General features: G+C 37.5%; 1 protein-coding gene across 2 annotated transcripts; it reads right to left on the bottom strand.

Moving 5' to 3' along the window:
• Positions 1–5636: 5636 nt before the first annotated feature.
• Positions 5637–10208, bottom strand: LOC133292862 (ureide permease 1-like). Of its 2 annotated transcripts, XM_061491344.1 has the most exons (8): positions 10125–10208; positions 9751–9991; positions 8356–8494; positions 8041–8215; positions 7547–7584; positions 7362–7462; positions 6899–7273; positions 5637–6094 (listed from the first exon to the last, which is right to left on the bottom strand). In XM_061491344.1, exons 2-8 carry the CDS (start codon positions 9976–9978, stop codon positions 5942–5944), a joined length of 1209 nt encoding a protein of 402 aa, XP_061347328.1. In that variant the 5' UTR covers positions 9979–9991; positions 10125–10208; the 3' UTR covers positions 5637–5941. The 2 variants fall into 2 exon arrangements, with proteins under 2 accessions (XP_061347328.1, XP_061347327.1); XM_061491343.1 differs by lacking the exons at positions 7547–7584; positions 10125–10208 and having other exon boundaries at positions 7362–7452; positions 8032–8215; positions 9751–9983.
• Positions 10209–11687: the final 1479 nt, after the last annotated feature.

The raw sequence follows: 11687 nt of genomic DNA, 5'->3' as shown, positions 1-11687 counted from the left end.
TGACCTTGCTGGAATATAAAAAAAAAAATTATTTATTAAAATTACAGGTTATATTGTTTCAATTTTTGTTATGACTAACTGACTAAGTGCTGAACAGCTTATTTTCAGCTTCTCTTTTTGAAGAACTAGGCCGAATTATTTTGACCAACTACGACAAAGTCCAAACAGGCTAATCTCCTGCTGTAGCTTAGAAAGAATTGTGTTTTGTATGAAATCAACTTGTAGGGCATTTGGTAGTTGGGATCATTCCACGGTAATTTCATCAAGAAGGATACTAATTGCCATACCAATCATGGCTGCCAATGTTTCTTGTCTTGTTTTTTTAGTTATGAACATGTATATGTGCTATAAAAGAAAGAGGAAACATTGGCAATAATTAGAATGTATGAATGTCCTCTATTTAAAGAGGTTAAAAGACCTAATGGGTCATATCCAAATAACCTGCTAGAATAATAGAATAATAAATATACAATACTATTTAATACAATATTATTTCTAACACTCCTCCTCAAGCTGGTGAGTATATATCATAAGCTCTCAGCTTGTTATATATATAATCTATTCGGGGACCTCTAAGAGCTTTGGTAAAAACATCTGCAAGCCGATCACTGGAATTGACAAATGTTGTCTTGACCTCTCCTGACTGAATCTTCTCTCTAACAAAGTGACAGTCAATTTCTATATGTTTGGTCCTCTCATGAAAGACTAGGTTAGAGGATATATGCAATGTTGCTTGATTGTCATAAATGAGCTTCATGGGTTGCTGTTCACAAAGATGTAGTTCCTTAAGCAATTATTTTAGCAAGATGAGCTCACAGGTTGCATTTTTCATTGCCCGATATTCTGCCTCCGCACTTGACCTGGCGACTACGGTTTGCTTCTTGCTCTTCCAAGAGATCAAGTTTCCTTCGAGGAGAACACAATACCCCGAGGTGGATCGTCTGTCTGAAGGAAAACCTGCCCAGTCAGCATGTGAATAGCTAGACACCTTTGCATTTCCTTTATTTGCGTATAATAAACCTCTTCATGGTGCTCTTTTGATATATCGAAAAATCCTGATAACTGTATCCCAATGAGAGTCACAAGGAGAGTCAAGGAATTGACTTGCCACACTAACTACAAAAGAGATGTCTAATCTTGTCACAGTAAAATAGTTTAACTTTTCAACTAGCCGGCGATAACGACCAGGGTCTACCAATGGCTCCCCCAGTCCAGTTAACAGCTTAACATTAGGATCCATAGGTGTATCAATAGGTTTACATCCCAATATACCAGTTTCATCTAGGATATCCAGTGCATACTTCCTATGACAAATGGAAATGCCCTGCTTAGACTGTGCCACTTTGATCCCTAAGAAATATCGAAGTCCTTCAAGATCTTTGGTCTGAAACTGATTGAATAAGTATTTCTTTAACTGATCAATCCCACTTTGATTGCTACCAGTAATAATGATGTCATCAACATAGACCAGGAGATAAATGCACTGGCCAGAAGAGTTATGCCTATAGAAGACAGAATGATCGGCTTTACTTCTGGTTAGGCCAAAGGATTGAATAGTAGAACTAAAGCGACTAAATCAGGCTCGAGGGGATTGCTTTAGGCCATATAAAGATTTACGAAGCTTACATACCATTCCAGAATTCTCCCCCTGAGCAACAAAACCTGGTGGTTGCTCCATATATACTTCCTCTTGCAAGTCACCATGTAAGAAAGCATTTTTGATATCAAGCTATAGAAGAGGCCATTGATGAATGGCAGCAAGTGCAAGAAACAGATGCACGGAGGCCATCTTGGCAACAGGAGAAAAAGTATCCCCATAGTCAAGACCAAATATCTTAGTGTATCTCTTGGCCACTAAACGAGCTTTGAGGCGATCAACAGTGCCATCAGGACCAACTTTGATTGTGAATACCCATCGACAACCGACAACTGATTTTCCAAGAGGAGCACGAACAAGATCCCATGTGCCATTGGAGTGAAGTGCTTGCATTTCATCAATCATCGCCTGGCGTCAACCCGAATGAGATAGTGCTTCACCTATGATTTTAGGAATAGAAACAGACGAAATACTAGAAACAAAAGTAAAATGTGGTGAAGAAAGTCTATCATAACTTAAGAAACTGTAAAGTGGATGAGGGTTGCGAGTGGATCGAATACCTTTGCGAAGAGCAATGAGAGTAATCTCTGATGAAGGGTCCAAAGGGGAAAAGTTGGCAGGAGAAGGTGGTGAGTCAGTAAGGGTCAAATCCGCTGGAGGCGCAGTCTGACGATGTTGATAGGCGAGAAAAGGACGGTCCTCAGGGATGGAGGCAAGGGACCGCTCCTCGGGGATAGAGTCACCTGCAACTGGTAAAGACAAGTCAAGACAAAGAACAGGAAGAACCTGATCAACCTGTGTTATCTCAGACAAGATATAATGAAAAGGTTATTGATCAAGGAAAGTAACATCAGCCGAAACAATGTAACGCTTGAGATCAAGAGAGTAGCAATGATACCCCTTTTGAAAACGAGTATATCCAAGGAAAATACACTTGAAGGCTTTCGATGTTAATTTATCTTTTCCTAGAGTAAGATCATGAATAAAGCAGGTACATCCAAATACATGTGGAGGCAGAGGATAGGAAAGTGCTCGTGGAAATAATACACTATGTGGAACTTCATTATTGAGCACGGAAGAGGGCATGTGATTGATGAGAAAGCAAGAGGTGATTATAGCATCTGCCCAAAAATGAAGTGGAACATTTATATGAATTAGTAGGGTACATACAGTTTCAACCAGATGTCTATTTTTACGTTCGGCCACTCCATTTTGTTGTGGAGTGTGTGGATAAGTGGTTTGGTGTAACGTCCCACGTTTCTTCAAAAAATTAGAAAATTCAAAAGACACACTTTTTTGCATTATCACTGTGCAAGATTTGAATAGAAGCACCAAATTGAGTATTTATCTCAGCACAAATTTTTTGATAAATTGAAAATAATTTAGAACGATTTTTCATTAAATAAATCCAAGTACAACGAGAGAAATCATCAATAAAGGTTACAAAATATTAAAAATCCAAAACATACATTGTTCAACTCGGACCCCAAATATCAGAATGGACAATAGAAAAAGGAGCATCAGCTCTCTATTAGCAAAGGATAAGTGAGTATGCTTTCCTTGCTGATACGACTGACAATTTAAAGACTTAAGACTTGATAAAAAAAAGAACCATATATTGAAGCTTGGAGAGACTTGGATGACCTAGACGGCTGTAAATGACCTAGACTTGGAGAGAACACGCTACTGGAGAAGGTGGTGCAATCAAATAGTAGAGACCTCACGACTCAATGCCCGCTCCAATCGTCTTCCCCGTACCCGGATCCTGCATAGAAAAAGATTGTTTAAAGAAGGTAACGGTACATGAAAGAGAATGAATCAACTGGCTAACAGAGATTAAATTAAGGGGAATGCCAGGTATATAATAAACAGAGTTCAAAGTTAAAAAGGGAGTTGAGTTAGCTTCCCCAATTCCACGAGCAAGAGCCTTAGTGCCATCAGCAAGAGTGACAGAAGGTAGGTTTTTAGAATAAGAAAGTGAAGTGAAGAGATCCTTATTACCACAAAGGTAATGAGTAGCACCTGAGTCTATTTTCCAGGATCCAAGAGATGATTGAGAAAGACAAGCAACATGATTACCAGTGTCTTGAGTAGGATGCTGAGAAGAAATCTTCTTGAGAAGTGCCTCATAGTCGGCACTTGAAAGAGTTACTGATCCAGTAGAAGGTGGTATAGCATCAGTCTGAGCAAAGTTGACAGTCGGTTGCTTTAAATGAGGGTACTTCCTATAGCAGCGTTCTTCAAAATGTCCAAGATTCTGGCAATAATTGCAACGAGGCCTCTGTCTGCAGCCACCTTGTCCACGACCAAGTCTGCGACCACGTCCACTATTCCAATTGGAGCCACTGGCACGAGAAAAGAATGCAGTGGAATAAGTAGCTGACACATGTGTGGGAGCTGTTGATTTATCCTTAAGATTCAGAAGGCGTTGGAAAGTGTGTGACAGGCTAGGAGTCTCAGCGCTGGTTAGAATATTCTCACGAACATTTTCTAACTCTTCTGAAAGACCGGAGAGGGTCACGACCATAAAGAAGCGCTCCACCTGCTTCTTGTATGCAGAGGCATCTGCAGCATGAGGTAACATAGCTAAGAATTCTTGCATCAAAGAACAAATCTTACCAATATAAGTCTCCATTCGAGACTCTGGTGATTTGCGCGATTCCATTATCTGAGAAACAATGGAATAAAGCTGCTGAATGTCATTGGTATAGAGGTTTTTAGCTTCCTCCCATATGTCTTGGCAGGTCTCAAAAAGGATGAAAATGTCTATAATTGTCGGATCAATGGACTGTCAAAGGATACTTAGCAGTTGAGCATCAACCTTTTCCCATTCAGATGTCTGATCCTTGAAATATCAGAAGACTTAGTTGTGAGATGTTTTCTGTATCCCTGACCAATAAATCAGATCTTAACTGAGGTAGACCAGGTCTTGTAAGTAGCAGATCCTGTCAGTTTCAGCGTTGTAATGGATGGGGTAGTACTGGAGATGACACCAAAAGTGTTTTTGGACGCATTACCTGAGCCCTCTATCACAAAAATAAAAGAGATGACCAGATAAAAGCAAGAAACAACAACCTCACAAGAAATAGTGCAAAAATAATTAAAAAGGATATCCAAACAGTGTGTTTTTCGTCGATATCTTCTTAACAGAAGGAACCCACAACGAACGGAGACCAGATCTGAAAATGGAGAGGAAGGTGAGCTGTTTTGTCTTGGAATGGCCGGAAAAAGACGCGTGAACAGTACCTGTACGGACGCGTGAACAATGAACTGTACGGACGCGGTGAACCGTGAGCTGTACGGACGCAGTGAACAGTACGTCAATGAACAGTACCCCCCGCGTGAATAGTGCAGAACCAAGCCGAAGGGACGCACGCACGACGTTAGAGGAAGGAGAGAACACCTAAGCAGTGGGCTTAGGGCTTTAGCAAAAGCGAAAATTCCCAGAACAAAGAGCTCTGGTACGAAATTAGAATGTATGAATGTAATGTATTCAATTGTATATAGAACTGTACAAAAATCTTCTATTTAAAGAGGTTAAAAGACCTAATGGGCCAAACCCAAATAACCTACTAGAATAATAAATATACAATACTATTTAATACAATATTATTTCTAACAGCAATCATGATTGGTATGACATTTGGTATGCAATGACCATGGACTGATCCCAAAGTTTAGTCTCCTTTCAGTTTACTTAGTTCTGTTCTTGGTGGATACATAGGCAGCTTCCCTAATTCTTTAAGATACCCAAATCAATATATAAACATTATAGAATTATTGTAGGGCAGAAAAAGGATCTTATTTCTCATTATTCTCAGAATTTGCACTGTACTTTATATAGAGTAGAAATAAACTAATTGATCCGATCCTAAACATTAAATCCGTCTAATAACTCAGTAACAACAATTACCATACTTGCTACAAGAGAAAATGTGATCGGAGACATCATACGCCTGCATATTATTTGGATGAGAATGCAAAGAAAAATGTGAGATTGAAGTGATAAAATCTCAAACCAACTTTCTAAACAAGGGAATACTGGAAGCTTCAAAAACATTGTATAAATTAAAAATTCTCATGATACAAATATTTGACACACAAAACAACATACATAATGATTATCAGTAAGAATATTTCAGCTCAGTTCCTAGTTTACTTTCTTGCTCGACACCTTTTCTAAATAGTTTGTTTGTCACTGATTAACACCATTCAACTTAATTAGAGAATACTTCTCCCTTTGTGCTGGACAATCTATTTCGTACTGAAGTTGGAACTAATAGTGTGTGTGCATATTTTGCATCTCTAACAATCTTTATCAACATTTTCCCTTAAGCTATATGATCATTTTCGATGCCCAGCTGATGCCATGAGAACTGCAACAGCCGCAATAAACATAAGCAACATGCCCCCAAGCAATATATATGTTCTTCTTGATGATTTGCGATACTCCCCGAACAATAATATGCCCCAAAAGGTACTCACAAGTGGAAGTGCCTGTACATTAAACAACACATCTTCAGTTACCAAGAATTGATGATTTGAGGAACAAGCACAAGTCAAATGTTAAGACAATGGTCATGTCACACGTTATATGTTGGGATATGACTCATACTTCTCATTGAGACTATGACTCTGCGGAATGCATAGAAAGTCAAACAGTGTCATGCTAGTATTGTCGTGGGTCTCAGGTTTATTTTATTTTATCTCTTTTTAATAGTTTGGCTTGGCTCATGAATGTTGCTTAGGGTTTCTAAACCTATTTATATATGCCTTGTAAACTGAATGATTTTGTTGAGATATATAAAATCATTAATGTAATCTCACCCAACAGCTTAAGCTTTTGGATGAGATTACATTAATGGTTTTATATATCTCAACAAGTAAAGAACCAATTCAACCCAAAAGCTTAAGCCGTTAGGTGAGATTACATTAATGGTTTTATATATCTCAACACGCCCCCTCACACGAGAGCCCACTAGGCTTGAAGGGTGGACAATACATAGGCCCACCTACTATGCGAAAAAAGAAATTCCACTAGAAAGAAAGTGGGGGGCAGTGAGGATCGAACCCGGTACATCGAGGCTCTGATACCATGTAAAGAACCAATTCAACCCAAAAACTTAAGCTGTTGGGTGAGATTACATTAATGATTTTATATATCTCAACAGATTTATAACGAGACCGGTGATTGTTCGGTGCCAACATTATATAGTATAAGAACATTTTCTTACAATTGGTGTATCTGAAAATTTCTTGGCAAAGTAAATTTGAAAACATAAATTGAAAGTAAAAACTCACTTGAACAGCATCTGCTGCTGCATATCCTGCAGCTTGACCTCCCATAAATTGGAGGCCATTTCCAAAGCCACAAAGGAGACCAGCCAAAAAAGCCCAACCTCTTCCATCCCAATCTCTCAAATAAGCCTTCAGTGATGACTTGGGTAAGTTCAAGATAGGGTGGTAAAGGAAGGTGATGTTTAGAATTATGGCAATAACAAAACCAGAAACTGAAAAGTAAAAGAAGGCAGTATAAACACTCAAATGGGGAACCCCTTTCTTTAAAGTGTGCCACTGGTCATTTGTTGCCAAATTGAATGCTGGTGAGAATAGAGAGAAGCAAACTCCAGCAAAGAATGTAATAGCCAATCCAATGAAAGTGCTCTTACCAAACACCTACAAAAGGTTTAACAGAAGACGAAGCATAAAGTGAAAAGGTTTGTGAAAATTGTAGTGTATAATTCCATGAAGCATAACCACCTGCCTTAATTGATCTTCTTTTCTCAAGTTCTATAAGAAAAACTGCAGTTCCTGCTTGGGCTTTGTATGCAGGATCACTTCCATTCTCTAGATCCCTTGAATCAACTATATATGTAACAAAGAAAAGGAAAAAGGCCAGCATTTATCAAATAAAACAATCCCATGAAATTGGAAACCAAGTATTGTTACCTTCATTTGTTTCTTTCAAAGTAGATAAACTAGTATCCCTGGGAAGAGTACAAAATTTGGTTGTCAAATCAGCATTGTCAGAAACTATGAATAGAAAAGAAGACAAACTAAAATCATAATCCAAAACAAAATCAGCAGTAATCAAGAAACCAGGATAATCATTCCAACTCAAATGCTTCTGGTCCTAAATTGGAGAAAACATTTTCTTTTATCCTTAGAAAGAGTGCAGAAACAATTGCAGCATCAGAAAGTCATCACTACCCAGCAAACATATTCAGTAATCTTTGCAAATTATGCTTTAGAAAAGAAAGAAAAGAAAAGATCACCTTCTTACATTGGATTTAAAAAAAAATGATGCTCCTAATTACATTTCCAAACAGAAGCAACAAACATTTTCTTTTTATTATTTTTTATAGAAGGAGAAGCAGAAGCAGTGGGGATCATCAATTGTCAATGATCATATCTCAAAGTAGTTGTAAACAAACAACACATACTGAGCTCTATCTCTGTTAAGACTTGAATAATCGTTGAGCTTGGCCTTATTATCAGCAGAATTAGATGAATGAACAGCTGAGCCTAGACAAACTGCAATCAGAAAACAACCAACTCCTGGGAAAAGAATCTCAGCTTTATTGATTCTGTCGTCCAAAAAGTAATTCAAAGTTGTTCCTGTTACAATCAGAACAGAAACAGTGCAATGAAATTCAGTATTTGAGGACAAAAGCAAGCTGTAAATTTTTGCAGATATTGAAACCTCTCTTTGAGTGCATAGCCCCAGAATCAAAGAGGAGTATGAATGCAAAAAATACCTATAACAACAGTTATGCTTGATGAGATCACTTCAACAACTGATAATCCAACAAAAGCCCAGGCATATTGTGTGGACAGATTTCCAACACTAAGGACTACCCCACCCGCCATGGCAAACAGAACAGAAGGCAAGTTATGCTGCATCAAAAAACCATAGCACATTCATAAACCAGTGTAAACAATAGTAGTCAATAAATTATAAAGTTCAAGGCTGAGAATGCTGCATTCAAACGGATGGTTCCAAACCAAAGATAACATGGATTAAACTCGCTACATATTAGTAGAAGAAAATTACAAAACAATTTTAATATTTAATAAATGAAGAAACACCTATCAGTAGTTCCATTTTGCTTTGTTTGAACCATTATAAGGTAAAATTATTATACTTCCATAGGGTGAAAGAACCATTCATTACAAGAGATAACATATAGAGTTTGGATCTAATTGATATATTTTTATCAAGATCAGGAGTGACCTACATTAGAGTTGAATAGTAATTAGTAGATTAGGTTGCAATCAGGCAGGAAAAACATATATCAGAAGATGTCAACTATAACTAAAAAAGTTTTTCTTGCGAATTTCAAAAAGAATGTACTATGAAACCATATTGAACTCCAACAAAAAACAATGAGTATACATGACCAGTATTATAACTAATATATCATCCAACATGAGAGTTCTGTTTTGGACCCATGTTATGGACTCCTTCTCCAGCTAGGCAAAATGAACCTTATACACCTTCAGTTAAAACCTCTCTATAAATAAAGGGTTAAGCCTAAGTATGCTCTCTACAGCTCTAACCCTCATTCATTATCAATGTGACGCCCTTTGGCTTCTAGTTTTTTGCCTGTGTACAGTAATCCATGTATCCAACCGTAACCTTTGGTCCCCTGGTATCACACAAATTCTATCAAGGATGAGCCTCACATGCCTTGTTAAAGGGTACGAAGAGCCTGTTTGGATCTTCTCTTTTTTAAGCTAGAAGCTATTTATAAACTAAAGTAAAAAAAATAGAGCTTAAAAAAAAAGCTAAAAGTTATTTGATAATTACGTAAAAGTTTTACTTAAAAGTTACTTAAAAGCACATATTTCAAGAAAATTATCTCTTTCTTTATCTTTATAACTCTTCATTTTAATAAAAAACACACAATTCAAAAAAAGCAGATAAGAACTTAAAAAAAAGCTTCTCCGGGAGCTTTTAGCTTTCTTCTTCATTATAAAAAGAAGAGTTTTTCGTTAGAAGAACTTTTCCCAAAGTTTGTTTGGCCTAGCTTATTCTTATAAGTAGCTTCTAACTTAAATAAAAAGAGAGGATCCAAACAAGTCACCAATGCTCCTTGTTAAAAGTAACTTCAAAAAACATATATCATGAATCATGAATCCATGGTACCAACCTGAGAAAGCTGAGATAAGAAGTTTGGTTTGTTGTTGCCTATCTCACCTAAAGTGAAAGCAATGAGAACAGCAGCCAAGAGATTGGTGAGGGTGTAGTCAAGGTAAGTATGCTGAGGAAGACGACCTCTTCTTTCCAACATAGTCATTACAGCAGGCCATGTCCCTAAGAAGAAAAGGGACAATAGCATGCACCCTATGGCACCTCCTTTGCTCTCCACCAGATACATTTTCAAACTCACTCTACACAAAAATGATCGACTATTGCTCACTATTTATATATGAAGAAATCAAGGAAGATATACCATATTACAAGAACCCTGAAAAAGCATTGTCCTATACTTTAGGATTATATGTACATGAGAATCAAAAGTACCACGACGTGAATACAGAGTCAACCCATCAGAATATACTAGAATAATATACTTTATTCGATGTTGCCTCCCTTGCTCTCTCTACCAGATAGATACCTTCAGTTCACTACACAAAATTCTGCTACGTATGTGAAGAAATCAAGAACTTTTTATGTGAGGATCAAAATTTCAAAGACTGTGAATAGATAGTCAACTCAAATATATATTTTATTATAATATATTTGAAAAAGCATGTGAAGGGATCATGACAGTCGTTTAAATTTAGTTTTATTTATATTAAAGTAAGCATCTATTTTTGATATTCTAAGGGATAGTCTTTGAATAATTAGTGCCGTCAAGATTACTCTTTGTTATAATAAATACATTGAAATGGTCACTAAAAAGGGACCATGATCCATGCCGTGGCTCAGGGCATCTTCAATTGTCACGAAGGGTTTAATATATCTCATGTTGTAGGAGAAAAAATTATTTCTTACATGTATACATACATATAAGTGTATGGAACCCATATAGAAAAAAGTGAAAAGAAGATAGAGAAAAAAAATTAACCTCACATTTTTATGTATGCGTAGAAAATAATTTTATCTCCTACAATATGCCTTGTTATGAATTATTGTCACAACCCTACTATGTATTTTTTATTGAGTTTTCAATCTCACCAAATGTAACACGTTTATTTTCATAATGCTCAATAATATGGTCCTTAGATGTTAATTTAAGATTATAATTAATTTAAGATTTTATAATTAAATTAAATTAACATATATTTTTTTTTGTTGGAAACATGAAAAAGCACTAAAACACACACCACCTAACAGATCTACCCACATCTCTCACCGTTAGGCTAAGGGTGTGCTAAGAACCATTTTGTTCCTTTTCACTGTTTCTGGAAAGAAATAATTCTTTTTTATTTCTGTGCCTTGGAACAGTTTCTGAGAAAAAAATGTATTTGATAACATGTTTTATTTTTATTCCGAAAATGAGAATTGTGTTTGATAACACAACAAATAATATAATAAAAATAATTTCTATTAAGTATAAAAAATTTCGGATCATCACTTTCTTTTTCATACGGTGTGGTGGTGGTGACGTGGTGATGGTAATAGTAGCGATGACGTGGTGATGGTAGCGGATGGCATGGTGGTGGTAATGGTGGCGATGACGTGTTGATGGTAGTGGTGGTGGTGATGGCATGGCGGTGGCGATGACAGCAGCGCCTGCGATGATGGTGGTAGTGGTTGGTGACAGTAGTCGTAGTGGCAGACTGGCGGCGATGGTGGCGATGGCATAGTGGTGGTATGGTGGAGGTGGTGGAGGTGACGACAGTGGCTACGAATCTGCGATGATGGTGGTGGTGGTGGTGGTGGTTGGTGGTGGTAGTGTTGGTGGAGGTGGTGGTGGTGGTGATGGTTGCGACGATCATGGTGGTGGTTGGTAACGGTGGTTGCGGCAACAATGGCATGGTGGTGGTGGTGGTGATGACGATAGTGGATGCGGCAATGGTAGTGGTAGTGGCTATGGCGGCAGTAGCTACGATGATAGTGGTGGTGGTTGGTGATGATGGT

Source organism: Gastrolobium bilobum, unplaced genomic scaffold (assembly GCF_033153095.1).
Source record: "Gastrolobium bilobum isolate Gb01-03AN ecotype WA unplaced genomic scaffold, APGP_CSIRO_Gbil_v1 utg2530, whole genome shotgun sequence".
Taxonomy (NCBI): Eukaryota; Viridiplantae; Streptophyta; class Magnoliopsida; order Fabales; family Fabaceae; genus Gastrolobium; species Gastrolobium bilobum.
This window is presented reverse-complemented; position numbering and strand designations above follow the sequence as displayed.